Source organism: Larus michahellis, chromosome 8 (genome assembly GCF_964199755.1).
Source record: "Larus michahellis chromosome 8, bLarMic1.1, whole genome shotgun sequence".
NCBI classification, from domain to species: Eukaryota; Metazoa; Chordata; class Aves; order Charadriiformes; family Laridae; genus Larus; species Larus michahellis.
This window is the reverse complement of record NC_133903.1, coordinates 587,868-607,426: the sequence shown is the minus strand read 5'-3', so window position 1 is coordinate 607,426 and position 19,559 is coordinate 587,868. Positions and strand designations below refer to the sequence as shown.

The 19,559-nt window shown below is 43.5% G+C and overlaps 1 protein-coding gene across 3 annotated transcripts; it reads left to right on the top strand.

Moving 5' to 3' along the window:
• The first annotated feature begins 14 nt into the window (after window positions 1-14).
• On the top strand, window positions 15-19,420 carry USP42 (ubiquitin specific peptidase 42). 3 transcript variants are annotated; one of them, XM_074598502.1, is made up of 17 exons: window positions 15-153; window positions 3,579-3,816; window positions 4,546-4,746; window positions 5,924-6,034; window positions 6,198-6,300; window positions 6,468-6,535; window positions 6,697-6,767; window positions 7,301-7,383; window positions 9,006-9,117; window positions 9,520-9,660; window positions 9,868-9,968; window positions 10,430-10,568; window positions 11,229-11,963; window positions 12,343-12,431; window positions 13,057-14,562; window positions 15,054-15,331; window positions 17,925-19,420. In XM_074598502.1, exons 2-17 carry the CDS (start codon window positions 3,588-3,590, stop codon window positions 17,963-17,965), a joined length of 4,008 nt encoding a protein of 1,335 aa, XP_074454603.1. In that variant the 5' UTR covers window positions 15-153; window positions 3,579-3,587; the 3' UTR covers window positions 17,966-19,420. The 3 variants fall into 3 exon arrangements, with proteins under 3 accessions (XP_074454603.1, XP_074454601.1, XP_074454602.1); XM_074598500.1 differs by having other exon boundaries at window positions 15,054-15,346; XM_074598501.1 differs by lacking the exon at window positions 15-153 and adding an exon at window positions 776-863 and having other exon boundaries at window positions 15,054-15,346.
• The last annotated feature ends 139 nt before the right edge of the window (window positions 19,421-19,559 follow it).

The following is a 19,559-nucleotide window of genomic DNA, read 5'->3' as shown; positions in this document are numbered from 1 at the left end:
GCCCGGCCGGCGCCGGGCCCCGGATGCAAGAGGCCGGCGGAGGGACGTCATTGTTCCCCGACGGGCTGTAACAGGAGGCGGAGCGGGCCGGGCTGAGGCGGGGGCTGCGGCGAGGGGGACCCGGCAGCGCCGAGTCAAGCGGGGCCGAGCCAGGTAACGGGGCCTGGGGGGAGCACGGGGCCCGTGGCGGGCGGGCCGGGCCCGGCGGCGCCGCGTGCGCCTCCCTGCCTGGAAATCAATGGGCCGGGGGAGGGGCCGGCCCGGAAGGGACGGGAGGGACGGCAGGGGAGGGCAGGGCAGGGCGGACGGCGGGAGCGGCCGGCGCGGCGCAGCCCAGCCGGGCCCAGCCCGGCCCGCGGGCGCTCGGCCGCTGCCCGCCCGGCTGGCGGCAGCCGGAGGGGGTGGGACCCCGGGCGGGGCGGGGCGCCGGCCCCAGCACGCGGCGGAGGGACCCGGCCCCGCCGCCACCCCCTGGGCCGGCGGGACCGGCCCCTCCCGGCGCGGCGCCTCCGCTCCGCGCCCGCCTCCTCCGTCAGGGGTCCCGCCGCCGCCCGCCTCTCCCGCCTCCTCCTCCTTCTCCTGCTGCCAGCGCGGGGACTCGGCACGGCTCTCCGGCTCCGGCGTCCCGCCGCCGGCGGAGGGCGGCAGGGCCGCCCTGCCTCGGGCCCCGCGGCGCGGTTCCGCGCCCGGCGCGGCGGTGGCTCCCCGCGGGGCCTGCCGCTCACGGGGTCCGGGCTCGATTCGTCTCCCCTTCCCGCCCCCCCCCCCGGCGCCGGCTCCCCGCCCCCCCGCCGCGTTGCCATGGGCACGGAGTCGCCGCTGGGCGCTGCCTGCTACGGTCCTGCCTCCGGACGCTCTGTGAGGTGCGGGCCGAGGGCAGGGACGGGGCGGGCAGGGGAGGGCGGGCACGGCGGGGCAGGGCTGGGGCACGGCGCGGGGAGGGCGGGCACGGCAGGGCAGGGCCGGGGAGGGCGGGCGCGGGGCCGGCCGCCGGCCGGGCAGGGCGCCGCGGGGGCCGAGCTGTGCTGGGGCCCGGCGGGAGCGGGGCGAGGCGCTTCTCCCGGAGCCCTGCACGGCCCCCCAGCTGCCGGCCGGTGCTGCCCTGCCCGCTCCGGGGCTCCCGCCGCTCCCCAGCGCGGACATGTTGCGCGCTGAGCCGGCCCGCGGCCCGGCCCGGCGGCTCTCGGTGCCTCGGGGGCCAAAGCCTCTCGGGAGGGCGGGCAGGGGCGGCCGAGCCGGGGCTGAGGCGGCAGCGGGCGGCCCGTCCCGCCGGCGGGTGCTGGACCCTGCTGTCCTCCGGGGCCCCGACGACGTAATTTTCTCCCAGTTAAGGGTAAAGTGATCATTAATTTCGCGTTTCCTGGGCTGGAGGCTGGGCTGTTCCTGATGGGAGTAGAGCTGTCTCGGGTGTTGGGGTGTTCGCTCGTCGCCCGGCGTGTCGGGGCGGGGGCCGGGCCGTGCCCCCCCCGCAGCGCGGCAGCTCCGCGGTTTGTGCCCGCCCGCAGCCACCGCCGAAAGTGTTGGGTTTGTGTTGAGATCAATGCGGTGTCACCGCTCCCCGGCCAGGCGCGGTTCTGTGAATGGCATCTGGTATAAAGTCTTCCTCGGCTGTGATTTATTGTACGCAAAGCAGGGACCGAGTTTAAATATTTAGGTGTAAGGCATAACTGGTGTGTTTTGCGATGAGACTGCTGAAAAAAAAAATCTAAACAACGCTGGCGCAAAACTCCAGACGAGAAGAAAGTAACTGTTTTGTTTTACTTTTCGACATCGTCCTGGGAAACGTATGTTGTGAGATCAGCACAGGGCAGTGACGCTCGGCGCACATGACAGTGCGCACTTCTGTTCGGCAGTGGGACAGGAGCAGAGTCTGTGTGTGCGCTGAGCGACGGGAGAGGAGAAATACCAGTGTTGGTAGTTTTTGTACTTCGTCAAAGAGATGTTATATCCAAATTAAGAATTGTATTGATGTATTTTGAAAAAGTGGTGGATCTGGTTTAGTCATACTAGCGTTGGTACTTGCTGTTCTGTAGTGCTTGATATCTGGTAATGTATCACTCAGTCGTCAAAAATAATTTTAAAAATATGTAAGGCTTACCTTATTGGTCAGTATAACGCTCAGGCTTTTTTGAGATAATTTTCTGTTTGGCTTTCACTGCAGTTTTGATTCTGTTTTTTTGTCAGGCAACTATGTTTTAAATATGTTGTTGAAACACTTTCCCTTTCAATCAGAAAAAGGAAATGCGACTAGTGTCTGCAATTTGAAGACTGGATCTTATCTGAAAATCACTGAGCCCAAGAACTGTCATCTTAGTCTTCCAAATGGACAAAGATGTCTTAATTTCTCAGTAAAATGAGAGGGAATTTTCCAGTTTTGGGTATTCTCGGAAATGGAAAATGTGTATAGAGTGGATTTTAAATTGAAAATTTAAAAAGGGAAAAAGATCTAAATAAAGCTTTACACATAATTTGTCTTTTGCGGGACTAGAAGTTCTCTAATTTACTGTGCTTTGCTTAATCTACCTTAAGTTTTATCAAGAGCAGCCAAGTTGTGCCATAAATCTAAAACTGCTTTATGCTTAGTTCTCTCAGTTACTTCAGTATAACAAAGCAGCTTATGCTTTGAACCCTCAGTTAAGTTTATAGTTTCCCTAAACTTAAAAAGGGCCTACGTGCTATAGTAAGATAGTAGCAAAAATTTACATCAGAAATTGATAGTTGATCATGTAATTATTCAGTGGCTTACTGTGCACACACAATTACACGTATTTGAAGAGGTATCATCTTGAAAGCTAATCAGCATTTTAAAAAGGACTTAATATCAGTTATTGCCTCTGTCCTTGACGGCTGATGGTTTGTTTTGCCTTTTTTTTACGTTCAGCATTTTCTTTTTATAGCTGACATTCATCTGTTGTTTTGCTGAGGAAAAATGTACAACTTTATATACGTAGAACTGAAAAAGATGCTTTTTGGTTCAACTCTTCAGTTGCTAGTAAGAGTTGTAAATATGACAGGTGCAAAGTACAGCAAGTACTGCTGCCAAAATTGTATCCAGACAAGTATTTCTTGGAGGGGCAGGAGAAACCCAGACGGAAATAAACGTACAAGTGCTTTCTTGCCCTCCCTTCCCAAGATGTCGCAGAGCTATATCCCATTCTCTGTGTCTCAGAGGTGCGTGGCTCCCAGGAGTGAGAAGATGGGCCAGGCAGCTCCTCCTGGATCTCAACAGGCTGGCACTTGAACGGGCCACTACTCACAGCTCCCCATATAAAAAAGGTCGTCATAACCGTAATGGACTAAAATCCCATAAAAGTGTAAGAAATGTCATCGGTCACCAGCTCTGCAGAAGTTAAAAGTAATACTTAGACAGTTTTGATGGAAAATTCTACTTTGTGTGTTTAGTTTTGGGTTGGTTTGGGGACTTCTTGAGTTGGTTTTTTTTTGTCAGTTGTTCTTATCAGCTATTTAGTTCTTCAAGTTATCTCTTTGAGACTAAGTGACAGGATTTCTCATATTCTTTTCTTTCTGGAATGCTTTTGACATTCTTCTGTCAACCAGAACTGTTCCCTCTGTTACAGATATGAACAATGACCATAGTTAGCAAGCCAAAATCTTCAAAATCTAAAAAGTCATCATCAAGGCGGTCTGACAAATCTAAGAAACCCCGTACTAAAAAAATGACGTCACGCACCGCAAATTTGAGCCGTGTACCACCTGCAGAAGATCCAAACAAAGTCTCTGTGGACAAAGGACCTGGAGGTGCTATTTATTGTAGATCATCTCAAAAAACTAAGCCGTTTGCCCAAAGAGATCTAGGTAAGTGTGTCTTTTGTCCTCCCCCTATTTTCTTAAAACAAAAGTAGAAAATGCAATTCTTAGTTGTTGCACTGCTATAAAATGAGACTTCAATTTTGTTAATGCCCTAAGACAACTGAAGTGACTGGTGTTACAAAACTTAGTTTTAATCTATTTAGAATCAATTATAGGGAGCTTTTTATAATATGCAGACTTTTCCATGTCTTTTCTGTTATGCAGAGAAAAATACATTTTTCCATTGCTCTTCGTGGCTTCCATTATTCACAAATCTTTGAATGATAACACTGCTCGGGAACAGATCTGGTAGCTATAGGATTACCTTCTGTGCTAGTTACTCACTTATTTTTCTGTCTTAGTTCTTACATTTATTAGCATATAATTACAAGTGTAAGGTTGTGGTTTAAGTTGCAATAAAGAAAAAAACCCAATAAACGAATTAACAATCAGATTAAAGACTGTAGACAGGAAAAGAAAGAAACCTGGCAAAAGTTACTAAAATCAGTGTTAGTTTGTCTTGCGTTAGAAGAATTAAACCGGATGAATAAACTATTGTCCAAAACAGCGCATTGACAGCAAATTTGAGTGGCAGTGTTAAAGCTGTGTGTCATATGTTTTTGTGTTTTGGCGTATAGCTGGTTCTTCTGGGTGCTCCTGCAGAAGGCTACTTTTTAAATATCCTTTTTAAAATAAAATCAATACGTCTCTCTCAAAAATACAACTTTCTTGCAGTTATTAATGATGGAATTGCCCCGCCACAGAGGATTCTTTTTCCACCTGAGAAAATTTGTATGGATTGGCAGCAAACCCAAAGTGTTGGAGTTGGACTGCAGAACCTCGGCAACACCTGTTTCCTTAATTCTACCTTGCAGTGTTTGACCTACACACCGCCTCTCGCCAATTACATGCTTTCTCTTGAACACACCCAGTCATGTGAGTGCTTTCTACCCTGTTATAAATCTGTTTCATAGCTCTAAAGGGGAAAGAACAGCGCTGATTCTGTGCAGAAGACTCTTAGTTGTCCTGTTTCATCTGTAGAGGCCGGCTTGGAGCACTGTATTAGCAGGAGGCTCAGAATAGCATATAAAGTACATTTGTTCATTTAATGCACTACGGTAAAACTTCAAAAAAAGATCATTTCTTGCTTCATTAAGATAATTAAGTCCATTGTAAAGTAAGGCATTGATGAACATTTTCGGCGTTTCAGTTTCCTAATGGTAGAAAGCTGGTAAAATTTAGGATGTTGGCATTGTAGATTCTTAGTCTTTGCAGCCTAGATACTGTAAGGCACTAATACTGTGAGAAATGATTTGTTCGCTGTTGACCCATTAAAAAACCCCAAAATCCTACCCTAGAAGCCACTACGAGCTAATCTCTTATGAACTCAAATAGAAATTTTTGGGGGACTGAATTAAAATTTAGTCTGATTTTATTCCAAATAAAATTTTGTATTTTTAAACCCTTTAATTTCTGTTCTTTGAATTTCATCTTTATTCTTCGATGTATTTAAGCCTAGAAGCCTCTTTTCATATCCATATATGTGTATTTTTACAAAGACACCCATATGCTTTCTAGTCTGGTATCTTAGTATTTATTCCTAAAAATTTAACTTACCATATATAAAAATGGTTTCAGTTAAGAATCCTGTTGAGAAAAGGAGGGTAGAAATACTAATACATACATTACTTTAATCTTCCCTTTCTCCCAGAGGATTCTTAGCTCTGTGTCATGTAGCTCACCTAACAGCAGTACGCTGAAAATAACACACGTTCTCTCTTAGTGCTGCATCATCACTGTCAATGTTGTTTCCTCATGTATTCTGCAGTTGACATTCCTGTCAGCCTGCAAAAGAAATGACGTTGCGATAGTTACTTAGATTTCTCATCAGAAAATGCGCTTCAATACAGACTTAATCGACATTTCTATTCTGTGCGGTTCTGCATAATAAAATGGCACAAAACTGTTGGGATATTGACACCTTAAGAGACGAGAATGTAGCATGGGGAGTGGACATTGTACCTGTAACTTAAAGATTATTAGGTTTTTTTAGGCTTTTTTGTAGCAACGTGTATTTGACTAGGCTGGGACACTTCCTTCGTTCACTCTTCAGGTCATGAAGAAGGCTTCTGTATGATGTGCACGATGGAAACGCACATTAACCAAGTCCTGTGTTGCTCTAACAATGCCATCAAACCTACATCTGTTATCAATGGCCTTAAAAGTAAGTCATTTCAGATGGTTTTATTTGTTGCTATTTTTTAATTTTTCAAATAATTATTTGATGCATATAAATGATTTTGATACTTTAAAGAAGAGAGATTTTAGAAATATGCGTTTTCTTTCATTTTATATGAGATAAATATAATAACCTTCTTATTTATTAGGAATAGGAAAACATTTCCATTTCGGCAGTCAAGAGGATGCACATGAATTCCTATGCTTCACTGTTGATGCTTTGCAGAAAGCTTGCTTGAATGGAAGCACCAAGTAAGCACAAACAAATTAGCTTTTAAATGTTCTCTAGCCCCTCTTACTCCTTTATTTACTATCATAAATTAAAATCTACGTCCTTGGTTTTCATAAAAAGAAAAACTGTTTGAAGAGTTAACTCTGTGCCTTAAACCTTCTGAGGTCTGATTATAATTTATTTCCAGATTGGACAGATCCTCTCAAGCCACCACACTTATTTATCAAATATTTGGAGGATATCTCAGATCCCGAGGTACTTTTTCAAAATCTTACTGTCCTTCGAACTGGTCTGTGACTTTCTGTCTGTCTGTAGTAAAGGAGTTTGTTATTTGACTAAAGGATATGTATTAATAATTTAAATTTGCACAGTTAGTCTCCTTCACATATTGTTAAGCATTTGTATTTTGATTCCAGTAAAGTGCTTGAACTGCAAAGCAGTTTCGGATACCTACGAGCCATTCCTCGATATTACTTTGGATATAAAGGTAAGGTGTTTTGTGAATAGAGTCGAGATGTGTAAAGACTTGCAGAGCTTTCTGAAATAAACTCATTTTACTTAAAAACATGTACTGTTACAACAAAACAGCTCAGTGGGGTAGATTGAGCTTGGTTCTTCTGTGGAAGCCATGGAAATGGTCTCCATGTTTGCATTGTGTTTAAGCTGGAAAAATAATCATTATATCTGCACAAACAATGATACTATGCTACTTCTCAATTATTCTGCTTCAATATACATCTATTGTTAGACTGATGGGTCTGACTGTTCTTGTTACTGATGCCAAAGTATACCACAGATGCTGTCTGCAGCACTGCAAAATTTATTTGTTTTGAAGTAGAGTGATTTTCAAATGAGATAAATGCTGAACATACTTTGTTTCTGCCTCCTCCTTTACTGTGTTTGCTGGTTTGCAGTAGGTCACTTAAGTATGAACTAGCAAGGTTCTCTCGTAAGCTACTAGTAAGTGTTTGAAACTTTGCATTTCCAGTGACTTAGTGCTCTACTTTCTTCTTTATCCAGGCAGTTACATCTGTCACCAGAGCTCTGGAACAATTTGTGAAACCAGAACAACTGGACGGTGAAAATAGCTATAAGTGTAGCAAGTAAGATTATTACTAATTACATCTTAATACAAGATACGGATTTAATGTATTGTGTGACTTAGAGATAAGTTATCTTTTGACTTTGTTTAGAAATAAGATAATGAGACACAGTGCTCTGTTGTTCTTTTATTTGGTTTTGCTTATACAACTAATATGCTGAAATCTGAAATCATTCAGAGCTTGGAAAATAATACATTTGTTTCTAAGCGAGTAATTTTTGTGTTTCTGTTTGAGTATTTGTAAATACATTATAAGAATTGTGACCGTTAGCTCACGTTAGACTTGTATTCCTAGTATTGTCTACCCGGGGGCTTGCCAGCCTTCCTAAGTGTGGATTTGCGCTTAGGAAGTGCAAGTTAAAAAGCGTGTCTGATGCGTAGTGGTGAGCTGAAGCAGAGAGCTATGGGCAACAACGTGGGGTGGGAGGCAACACCAGCTTGCTGAAGGTCCCCGTGTTCACTGCGGAACAAAGTGAGATTGGGTCTCGGGGAATGTGAACAAGCTCAGTGGTAACTGACGTGAGCAACCTCTGCTGGCTCGCCCAACAATGTCTCGCACGGTTCTTGAATTGTAAACCCTGTGGACTACTGTCGTCTGGAATGAGCCGCCTAAACCTAACCTCTGCTTAGGGAAAGCAGACGGAGTTAAGATGTCCTATATGCTGATCAATGTGTAAAATGTTTCTAATACGTAAATGCATTGAACGTTTGTATAAGATGAACTCAGAAAAGCAAAGGCCGCTGGGCTTGGTTCTGTAACATTCCTGTCTGATCCTTCTAAATGAAAAATGCAAAACCTGCTTTTTGTTGTTGGAAAACTATAAGTTAATTAGGAAACCTGAATGCAGCTGTTGAATAAAGAGCATCCAATAGGCTGTTAGAGTGATTCAGTCCCAGATTCATTTTGGTCTGTGGATCCTATCAAGCAACACGTAAGGTACAAAGAATTCTCGTAGGTTACAGGTTGTGGTCGAGGAAGACGTAAGGCTGCAGGTGGTTTCGGTGTCTTTCCAGGCCACCTCAGTGCACAAAGACTTGCTGCTGTCCGACCTCTCCCTCCTGCAGGATGACTCTTGCCTTCCAGTGAACTTTTTATGTTGATGTATGATCCATTTTGGAAATTACTTGCAGTTTCTAGTCCCAGGGACCGAGACTCTCTTGTTCCACTTTTACTATTTGCATTCCAGCAGAAAGCTGAAAGAATGTATCCAGGACAGGGGTTCAAAATAGCTGCTTTGGTGTTACAAGAAATGGTACCTGGCCTTATGTTCTGGTGCTGTGCTCTGGCGAGAGGTTCCTGGTCCTGCTTTGTGCCGAGCTGTTGGGAAGCCTTACCTTTTTGTCATAACAAAGACACATGTTCAGACATCTGTTTGGCTATCAAAAGATAATGTTCTAAATCCTTTATTCTTTGTTCTGTAGAGCTGTCCTCTTATATCCTGCTATCTTCTCTCTATTAACAAACCTGAAATGCAGTGTATGGATTTATGAAAAGAAAAAACATATTATGCAAGTAAATATCATTCAAATAGCATAAGCATGTGTGAGAGATGAAAACTTGTTTGACTTTTTCGGGGGGAGAAAGAATATGCTGTTAAACATTTGTCTGTGCTTGTTTATAAGGTGCAAAAAGATGGTTCCTGCATCGAAGAGATATACGATACATCGATCTTCCAACGTTCTCACAATATCACTGAAAAGATTTGCGAATTTTACAGGTGGAAAGATCAACAAGGTATATTTACAGCTGTAACGGAACTTTATCTCCTTGGAATGGGAGATTTCTCAGAGATGAATACTCATTTAAAAGTTGTAACGTTTGCAGGCAATAACTATAGACGAGTAACTATAGTCTAAGAAAAGTCAATATAACGACGATGGCTTTTTCTTTCGTTTTTAATAATGATAAAATTCCTGTGCGACCATAAAAATATACTTTACTCTTAAAGAGCTAATTCTGTAGAAAACAGCTCTCTGCAACTTAAATTATTAGATGTTGTTTATGAGAATAGGTATGTTTAAATGAATCAAAAAGTATATTCATATAATCCTAGTCTGTGTTCTTAGAAGTGGTTTTCTTGTGCTATTCCATGAAGTATTCCAAGATAATTTTTGAATCTTCTTGGTCTGTGTTTAGGATGTAAAATACCCTGAATATTTGGATCTTCGAGCATACATGTCCCAATCAATTGGAGAACCGCTCATCTATGCTTTATATGCAGTTCTTGTACATAGTGGTTTCAACTGTAACGCAGGACACTATCTCTGCTTCATAAAGGTAGGTATCAGCGGGGTTTCTAACAGGGTGACATCCGTGCTAACAAAGAAATTATAATGTTACTGGTAACCACTGTTTTTAAGGGGAAAGTTGCATGATGTGTTTTGTTTGATTTGTTTTGGTATGTTTTATTCTGTAGTGTTCTATCTGTGATGCCATTTGGAAAACGTGCAGTTTATCTAAAGATACCATTGTCTTTATTTGCAGGCCGGTAATGGACTTTGGTATCGAATGAATGATGCCTCAGTAGACCTTTCTGATATCAAAACAGTTCTCAATCAGCAAGCTTATGTACTTTTTTATATCAGGTAATAACAAATACTAAATGTGTTCAGAATATATTTACTCTCATGTTATTGATATTTTTCTTTTTTCCAAATGTTTTTCTTTCTGTCCTAAGAAAAGATTACTCTCTGTATAATTCAGTTCTGTCTAACCTGAAATTCCCCATATTGTTTATTGTCTTTCGTTGCTTGGCCTTAAACTGCGGCACTTGCGTACATTGCTATATCCATGCTCTCTGTAGCTGGCTAATTTAGAAAAGAGGAGGAATTAAGTCCATAGGTGGTGTAAGGATGAGTTATTGCTCTGAAAGGATAGTCGTTGTAGGAAGACCATTATCTAATTTTCAGTTTGTAGTCTTGGGTAAGTCTTCCATAGATGTCTTCTGTGTCATGTAAACTGTTCCTATAAAATTATAGGGTGGGGTTTAAGCCAAGAATAGGCTGAAAGGAAAACTCTAAACTAAGGTTGCTGCTCTTTTCCCAAGGCGCTATGATTTGACACTCGGAGAACGTGCTTTTTACTTACCTGCACCGTCTTATCCCCGTTCATTCCTTGGTCAGCGAGGGGCTAATAGCAAGCAGGCTGGATTTATGGGACCACGACTTCCTCCTCATATGATTAAGGTAATTTGAGGGGGACAGGTAATGGCACGAAACTGAGAGTGGATTTTGGTTTTGGTGCGAGGTTTTGTTGTTGGTGGTTTTTAGCATCTGAGCTTTATTTTCCCCTCCCACACTGCAGCTGCCTCCCAGCCCTCATGCTACAGCCGGAATTATTCAGACAGTGGCTAATCCTAAATCGTGCAGCCGTGCTACTTCATGACTGTATACTTCCAGCTCAGCTTTCTAAAGCACTGAGAGCTATGCTCTTGGGACAATTTAAGTAGTCTATTAATGCTTAAATAATAAAAAAAATATAAACAAAAGTAAAGATTTCCCCCCTCCCCATCAGTGTCATGTTATCTGACATGGTGAAAACAAGTTGTCTTGTTCCTGAGTACCAGAACAATGTGAATGTTTAAAGGGGAAAATAAATGTATATGGGAATAGCTCAGTCAATATTAAGTTATTCGGATGGGTTTCAGAAATGATGGTCATTTGATACCAGTATGCAGGAAACCAAAAGCGGGAGTTAAACACATTTGTGTTTGAATGGGGGTGTTTTTTCTTCTTAGGTGTTGAGGCAATTTGTAGAAATATTTAGTGGGAGAATTTCATGTTTTAAAACTTTAAATGCTGTGTGTTTGCATATACCCATCTTGCAACCTCTTATTTTAAATACAGAATTCAAGTCGTTTAAATGGAAATGGACCCCTAAAAGAGGATCCAAATACCGCTGGTGTCACCCTAAAAAGGCCGTCTTCAGCTCCGCCAACAGCTTGTGTTCAAAACTGGGCAATTACCAGGCCTTCAAATACGGATCCATCAAAAAACCAGAAGATCACTATCAGTATTCATAACAAGTTGCCTGCACGTCAGACTGTGTCACAGCCTGACTGTCTTAGCAGCGCTGTGGAGGATGAGGATCTGAGCAAGCCCGTTCCTTCATCCACAATTACAAATTCTTCTGCAGCAGAGTCTACCTCAAACGCATCTACAATGGCAGTGGCTACTAACGTTTCCAAACAAGAAGTTCCTGATGAAATCTTTGCTGAGCCAGCAGTGAATGGAAATCCTAAACTCGGCTCTGATAACACAGTCCATTACGTTCCAGAAACTTCAGGAAAATCTGAGGAGTCGAAGGGCTTGTTTAAAAGGAATTGCAACATAATAGCTTCTAATGGAATTCTGATTGGGAAGGTGGTCCGTACCTTGCCGAATTCCCATTCTGCCTGTCAGACTGCTGAAGAGGAAAGGTCTCAGCATGAGCTGCCAAAAAATGACTCACTAAATGGTGCTATTAGTTTAGATAACGAATCTAAAGAAAATGGACTGAAACTTGATGATTCCGCTTGCCAAGTCCAACCCGTTAAACCTTCTGAGATTTTCTTTTCTAAAACAAACGGATTGCTTGAAACAGTGAGTTATGTTTGTTCCATCTAGAATTTCTCACCTATGATGTATTCGGGAGCATTATAATGTCCCTAATCACGTGAAGTACTGAGAAAGCACACAGCACAAATTTCATCATAACACTTTGTGCTATTATCCCACGAGAAGCTGAGCTGACATATGAGAACACGTCAACTCGAGAGAAGTTCACCTGAGATAATACTTCTTAAGTTTCGTAAATGTGTTTGGCGGGGCGATGTGTAAAATGGGGATAGCGCGTATAACTCAAAGCGATCTTGTCGCTAACGTAGATCAACAAACATCTAATGTAGAGATTTTGCAAATGGTAGTTTTCTACTAAAGATAGTATTTTTTCTGTCTATTAACTTGTGCTTTTTAATTGTAGATGCCTATAGCTTTGTCACCGGTTCCTCAAGAAATAATCTTAGAATCTCTCACGTACAGCCAGTTGAACAGTTCGTCAGAGGAAAGAAGGTAAAATGAGTACGCTCTGTTTAAAACAGGATTTCATGCAAGTTTATCATTGTTTAACCTGTCTACTAACACTATGTAATAGAAAGATTTAAATCAGTACAGAGAATTCCACACTGTACATCTAGTGTTGCAAACATCAGCACTGAGTAACTCTTCGAAAATGTTGGATTCTTTGTAGAATGTTTTTCATTTTTTTTTTCCATTGTCTGTAATACTTTTTCTGCTCCTCTTTCCATTTTTTTTCCATCCTAGGATGCGTGAATGTAAATTCCCACCGTCTGCTCCTCCATTTGGGAGCGAGAGGGAAATCCACGTGTTTACTTTTTTTCTGGTTGGGGGGAGAGCAGACGCAGTGGGTTTGGCTGTTGATGTGATTCAGAGCAGCAAGTGGAGGGAGACAGACGTGTCGGGTGGGTTTTTTAACGCAGAAGCATTGCAGAATCAAGAGGGGGAAAACGCCACCTTCTCTGGGAGCTGGGAAAGGCAGAAGAATAGGTTTCTGAAAGGAATGTCTCAAGAGTTTTCCAGTAGCCACCAATTTTTTTACTGAAGGGGATTTTTCTCCTAACATTCATCTTTTAGATGGACTTTTTCAAACGAAAAATGGTTTTTTTATTTTGTGCAGTGTCCCTGGACCTCAGAAATCTTCTGAGAATGATGCTCTTATGGAAACTGTAGTGATGGAAGCACTGTTCGCCTATGAAGAATCCAGGAAGGTTCCTTCCAACTTTAGCTGTGAGGTTGAGAATCTTTTTCCTCAGTCAGATTCTGAAACCATTTCTACCAAAGAAGTTGTTGCTGAAAGTATTGTAACTAAAGCTGATAACGCGCATCCCAGTATCAATGGTCAGCACAAGGTCAGGAAAAAATCCTTGGACGCTGAAGATGAATTCTTCGGGCAGCGTGAGTCTGAAGACAGTAGAGACAAAGACAAACCAAGAAGATCAAAAGAACCTGAACTCATTTCAAAAGAAAATCCTTTGTACATCAAAGGGTCTCCTGAGAGTGAAGAGAAATTAGGGCAAACTTGCTCTGTAAAGTCTGACATTGAATGTAGTTCTAAAAAACTCGCATCTCTAGATATTACAGATAAATGCCAAGATAAAAAGGACACTTCTAATAACTACGTAGAGGTACCACCTGTTAATGACTCTTCTATTACGAAGCTGGATAAAGTTTTGGAGAGTCAATTTTCTAGAGAAAATGAGGGACTGAGTAATAAAAAATGTGAAGAAGATAAACATAGGAAAAAATATAAGAAAAAAATATACGACTCTAAAAAAACTGACAAAGAGCACTACCGAAGGAAGAGAGAACACTCGGACACTGAAGAGAGGGAGAAGGAGAAGCAAAGCAGAAGCAAAGCAGATGATCATTCCCACAAGAGGAGGAGGTGCTCTCGCAGTGTGGAAACAAACAAGCAAAATCGTCATAAGCAGGAGTACTGCAATGACAGCAAGTACAGATCTTCCCACAATGAAAGGAACAGTCCAAGTAACGGCAAAAGCTCAGGAAAATATTCTCGTTACAGATCCCGAAGCAGAGAAAGAACAGAACAAGACCGGAATAGGTATTATCATTCCAAAGGAGAGAGAACTTGGAGCAGAGAAAGATACTATCAGGATGAACCACGGAGATGGGAAAAATGCAGATACTACAACGATTATTATTCCTCCCATGGAACAAGAGACGGCAGAGAGAGAAAGCCCTCTTATTGTGATAAAGACTTTGACAAATCCAGCCAAGCCTACAACAACAGGTCACATAAGGATTATCATTGCAAAAGCAGGTGGCCTCACAGCGCGCTCGCTAGAGAGGAGGACGTCCATCACTTCAGCAGCCACAGAGCCAACGTCCATCATTGTTCGGTACCTCAGCAGCAACCTGACAAATACGCTCGGGAAAGGCACGCGCTTCCACCCCTGCCCGCTCATTCAAACTTTGAGGACTCTTCCCGGGAAAATGGAAAAGAAAAACTACGAAATGGCAAAAGAAAATATACCCACACAGAAGAAAGCGGAAGCGAACTAGAAAAGAAATGCCGAAAGATAGACGACCAAAGAATGAAAAAATATAAGAAGGTCAAGAAGAAAAAGAAGTCCAAAGATAAACATCGAGAGAAGGATTACAAGTAAGCAAGGATTCCAGCATAATCGGCAATTTTTCGTAGTTCTTTTCTGGGTGTTTCTCATGTCTGCCTTTTTTCCATTGTTTCTAAGTTATTTATATAGCATAATCTGGCTGGGGATTGTGTCTTTAGGTTGGTCGAGTGAAGATAGGACAAATATTGCTGAATTGTGTTAGAACACTAGATCTGGACCACATTGTTAGAATCGCATCTGCGCACCGTTCTTGATTAGGTTACAACAATTTTTTTATTTTTTTTTAATTCCACTTACTCCACAACTAGCCCCCGTTAATGGTTTGTGTACAAACCAGGACCTATTGTCCTTCAAACCGAGGGCGTAAGTTTGCTGCATCTAAAGTAAGTTAGATGGGCAGAAATTGCCACAAAATAGCTGACGCGCTGCAAGTCGTCACCTGCGGTAAAATAAATAACGTTTCATATATGCATCAAGTGCCACATCTGTTTTCTATTTTTAACTTGCATGTTTCCTTCAGACTTTATGATTTGGATTTCTCTGTGCTCCGCTTTGACAATGACAATCGCAAACATAAGAAAAAGAAGAAAAAGAAGAAACATATCAGGAAACTGAAAGGCTTCTTGGAATATTTAGATCCCCGTTTCCAGAAGAAATCACGGGAGAAGAAGGAAGAATCGGGTCCTCCAGGCGGCTCTTTCTGTGAGCAATACAGACACCAGGGCAGTAACCAAGCCCACAAGGAAGGGAAGCCTTCTGGAGCGGGCGACAGCAAGAAGTACGGCTCCGTCACATCCAGTGAGTACGTTACAGGTAAGGGCCCAGGGCGCGTTCGCAGGACTCCTTTCTGTTCACGTAGGCACTGTTGTTTAAAACAATCTTTAAACGCTTGCGTGATGAAATCTCGGCTTTACATCATGGCTTCCCAACAGTCCGCATTAATGTTTAAAAAACAAAAAGTTGATAGGCTTTTTTGCTTTCCATTTTTAAATGACTGCTAGGAAAGAAAGTCTGAAATAAAGCTGCGAAGGGGTTGAAGGGCAAGTAATTTTAATTTCATCTGATGGTTAAGTGGCAAACAAGTGGGAGAGAAGCAAGATGCCATATTAAATTCAGTCCAGCTAACTAGGAAAAAACCCTTGGGCGGCTCTGTCTTAAAAAAGAAGTGAGTAGTAGAGAGGAGCGCAGCAGTCGAGAAGGAAGATGAGGACATGAGGCTCCCGGGCTAGTCATACTGTAATATTGGAGTGAAACACCGTCTTCCCCAAAGGCTGCCGGAGCGATGGATTTCAGTACAGTGCTACCGTCAGCTCTCCCGTAGCACAGAAGCAGTGCTGGCTGCTCATCAGAGTAAGGGGAGTTGGTGGCTGTTTCAGGTGTAGATCTGCCTTCTCCTAAGCCCCCTGAATTCACAGTTGTTAACCCTCCAGAGGACACTTCGCAATTTAAGACCCGGGGAGTACGTTAAGTTCCTGCTATTCTTTTATTTACTAGTGCTGGTTTTTTCTGTTGGCGTAGGCTTAAAAAATACAGAGAAGTGGGCCGATATTAAAAAGTCAGTTCGGTGCTTGTCATAGAAAGCTAAAGACAGACCTGGGCGCCTGACTGAATTCACACTCTGCTGCTGCTCGTCGTGGTCCTGAGCTGGGCTCGCAGGAGATAGTACGGTTTAAATGAATTAGCTCTAGAATTATGCAGGGAAGAAGATTGCACGCTGCAACAAATGCAACATCTAAAATAAAATTTGACAACACTTCCCATGAAATTTTTCTGAACAGAGGTGTTTATTACAAAAATAGAACCTTCTTGAATGCCCGTTATCGGACATCGAGCCAGTCCCAGTTACTCAGATATTTTAATAAGCGAACACCTCCCCCCAGCCATCCATTTTACTCCAATAGGTAACTGAAGTAATCCCTGAAGAAGACAGCTCGCTATCCAAAAGGAAGTTTTATTTTTAAATTTTCTACATTGTATACCTACCCACAGTTGAAGAATTGGGTTAACAGTCAGTGAGAATGCTGTTCATGAATAGCCCAGGGTTGAAAATGGCAATTCTGGCATAGAAAAGAAAAGAATTCATCTTACAGCTGAATGCATTTCGCAATTTGCAGAGGTTTAATCTTGGAAGAGATTTTGATTTTTCAAAAATTTCATGTGGTTTCCGCGTTGAAACCAATTGCTGCAGGCAGGAGATTGTCGCTTAAGGCAAAGAGGAAGAGCATTTGTGGGAAAACCATTGTATTTTGGGACATAGACAACCAGAGGTTTTATTCTGAAAGTATAGTACGGAGGAAAAGGTGATTGTTCACGCATTCTGCCTTTAAAATTTAATATGATATTTATCCCTTTAAGAAGGAAAACTTAAGAAGGACTGAACTGAGGTCTTTCAAATACTATTGCTGCCAAAGAAAGAGACTTTAATGGCAGTAATGGCAAAATAGCCCTTCCTGCACTAGAAGCGTCTCCGTTGTAGCTGAGAACGGGAGCGGCGCAGGACAAAACGCGTCCGCTCCGGCCCGGCCCGGCCGCGGGGGCGGCTGCGGCCAGCAGGGGGCGGACTCGGCCTTTCCGAGCCGGCCAAAGGCACGGGGCGGCGGCCGCGGCAGCGCCCGGCTCCGGCGGCTCCGGCCGGGGCTCCAGCCCCGCGGCGCGACCCCGCTCCCGGTGCGAGCGCCCGCCGGCAGCCCGCGACGCGCGGGTTGGCGTTGTTCAGCCGGTGCCTGGATGTTAATTGGCGTCATCCTGTGGAAGGACGCTCTTCTTCTGCAAAAACGGGTCTCGAGTAGGACTTTTGGGATGATGGACCCCATCCCAGAACAGGCGGCGCCGGCGGGGTGTCGGGGAGCACGGGGCCGCTCGCGAGCGCGGGGCAGACAAGGGCCAAGCGCCACACGAGCGGTAGGCCGCGCCTTGGCACCAGGACTCGTGTCACTGTGAATGAATCAATAAGGCTGAAAAGGGCTAGTGATAGCTTGTGATTTAGGAAAAACCCAGCTAGGATGGGAGAAGGAGCAGCTTTAAAGCAGTTAATTTCCCACACGTTCTCTCCAGCAAGTTCCTGAAGGCTGCTGCTTTTGGGGGTGGGCGTTGGTCAGCTCGCCCACCAGGGTGTCAGTAACACAAGGGCGTGTCTAGGCGAAACTTCAACCTGATTTAATTTAGCTGAGGTCGGCTGGTGGCTTTCGAAGCAGGCAGCTTTGTCCCAGGACTGGGTGCGGGTCACCGCGCTGAAGTGCCGCCGCTGTACGGGGGGGAACACGCTGCGGGAGCCCCTGGTCGAGCTGCGGGAGCCTGTGTGGGGCCGCGGCTTCGCTGGGAAACCAGAGAGAGACACGGCCGCGCGCTGAAGGTGCGTCAGGGAGTGACTTTGCTTCCTTTTGTCTTCCAGAGGCCGAGCTCACCCGTGGAAGCCTTCAATACTCAAACTAAACCTACCGTCAAAACCAACAACTCTTTATCATCAAAACCAACAACTTTTCACCATCAAACCCGGCATTACCAATATTGACCATCAAAACTTAAAGTTTATTATCAAAACAATTACCATCAAGACAAAAATCCAGTCATAAGTGGTGCTTAACATTTCTGTACAGAATTTTACCATGAAAGAACTTTTTTTTAGTTTTTAACTTGAGACTTTCTTTTTTAAAATATACTTCTAATCCAAAAGGGTGGAGACTTTTTACGACTGCTGAACATTGTAAATTACCACATAAATATCTCACCGACGTGAGATAATGCCCTGGAATAGACCATCTCAAATGCTGCTTAATTACAGACTCAGGTTGACTTTATGTTATTCATGTAATGTTACTCCGAGTTAGACATCTGGTGCAAGAGCGACCAGGAATTATAGAAATTGCAACTGACAGTCTGTATATTTAATTTAAAGACTTATTTAAAATTTCACAAGCTCTCAACTAACTAGAGTTTTGCAAGAGCTTCATCTTTTTTCCGTGATGTCTGACACTAGAAACTAATTTACTTCACATTTGAGTTATAGTCAAGATCTGAAGAAAATCTTCTGGTTTTCAGCATTGTGAAACAACGAATATGCAGTTCTGAATGTATCTCTCAAGACTATTTGTATACTCTTCCATATGTTTTTATTACATTTTCTTAATATACTGTCACTTGTCTTAAGTCTCAGTTGTCTGTTTTGTCTCTCTAAAGTGTCTAGTTAGTTACAGACAAATTCATACTGTGATTTTTATTTTTATTATTAAATGCTATCAAACTGTGATGCACTTATTATTCACTGGTCCTGCATCAGGAGATGAGTGGGGAACCTGTATTAAATACAGTTCATCTGAATAATCTGTCTGGTTTATACAAGCTGTGTTGTTCAGAGATGTCTAAAGTTTGATCTTTGTTTTTTTAAAGATAAAAAGCACTTGCCCCACTGTAAATATATAGCATGTAAAATTTATATAGTATATAAATACAGCAAAGTTAAAATGGATTTTTACTTGAGTTTTACTTATTTAACATGCAATATGTCATGTGAATGGACAGCTTTCGGAGTGTGTTTGATACTCGAGAAATCAGATCTTCCTTTCAGTGGTAGGGGAGAAGATGCTGTCGGTGTGACCAGAGAAGTAACTTGGGACTCCGGCTGCCTAGACAAGAATGCAGACGGCTTTCTCCTTCCAAGTTAAAAGCTTCCAAAACCAGGCACCAGGGGGGAAGCGCCGCAGTAGCCTTTTACTGTGTGTGACACTAAAAAAAACACAGAGGAGCAAGGTTAATGTTTTACTAAATACTTCAAGTAATATTTTGGTACGTGGAGAACGCCATAAAGCCAAACCCTGAGTGTACCCTGCATAATGTTCCTATGGCAACGGTTATGTGAAGTTACATAAAGTAACATGACAAAGAAACCATATACCTGTCCTGTATCTGGCTTTTTTTTTCCTCTCTTGTCCTCTGGCTCCCAGAGCTGGCGTCTTGTCTCTCGTCTGGTGGTAACTGGCGTCAGCGTACAGGAGCGTGAACGATGCTGTGCCGCCGCTACGCGCTCCCG

Coding starts and splice junctions, on each gene's coding strand:
- USP42 (XM_074598500.1), top strand. CDS start 3,588: ATGACCATAGTTAGCAAGCCAAAATCTTCAAAATCTAAAAAGTCATCA. Junction 6,301..6,467: donor TGCTTGAATGGAAGCACCAA/GTAAGCACAAAC, acceptor ATTTATTTCCAG/ATTGGACAGATCCTCTCAAG. Junction 10,569..11,228: donor TTCCTCCTCATATGATTAAG/GTAATTTGAGGG, acceptor TTTTAAATACAG/AATTCAAGTCGTTTAAATGG.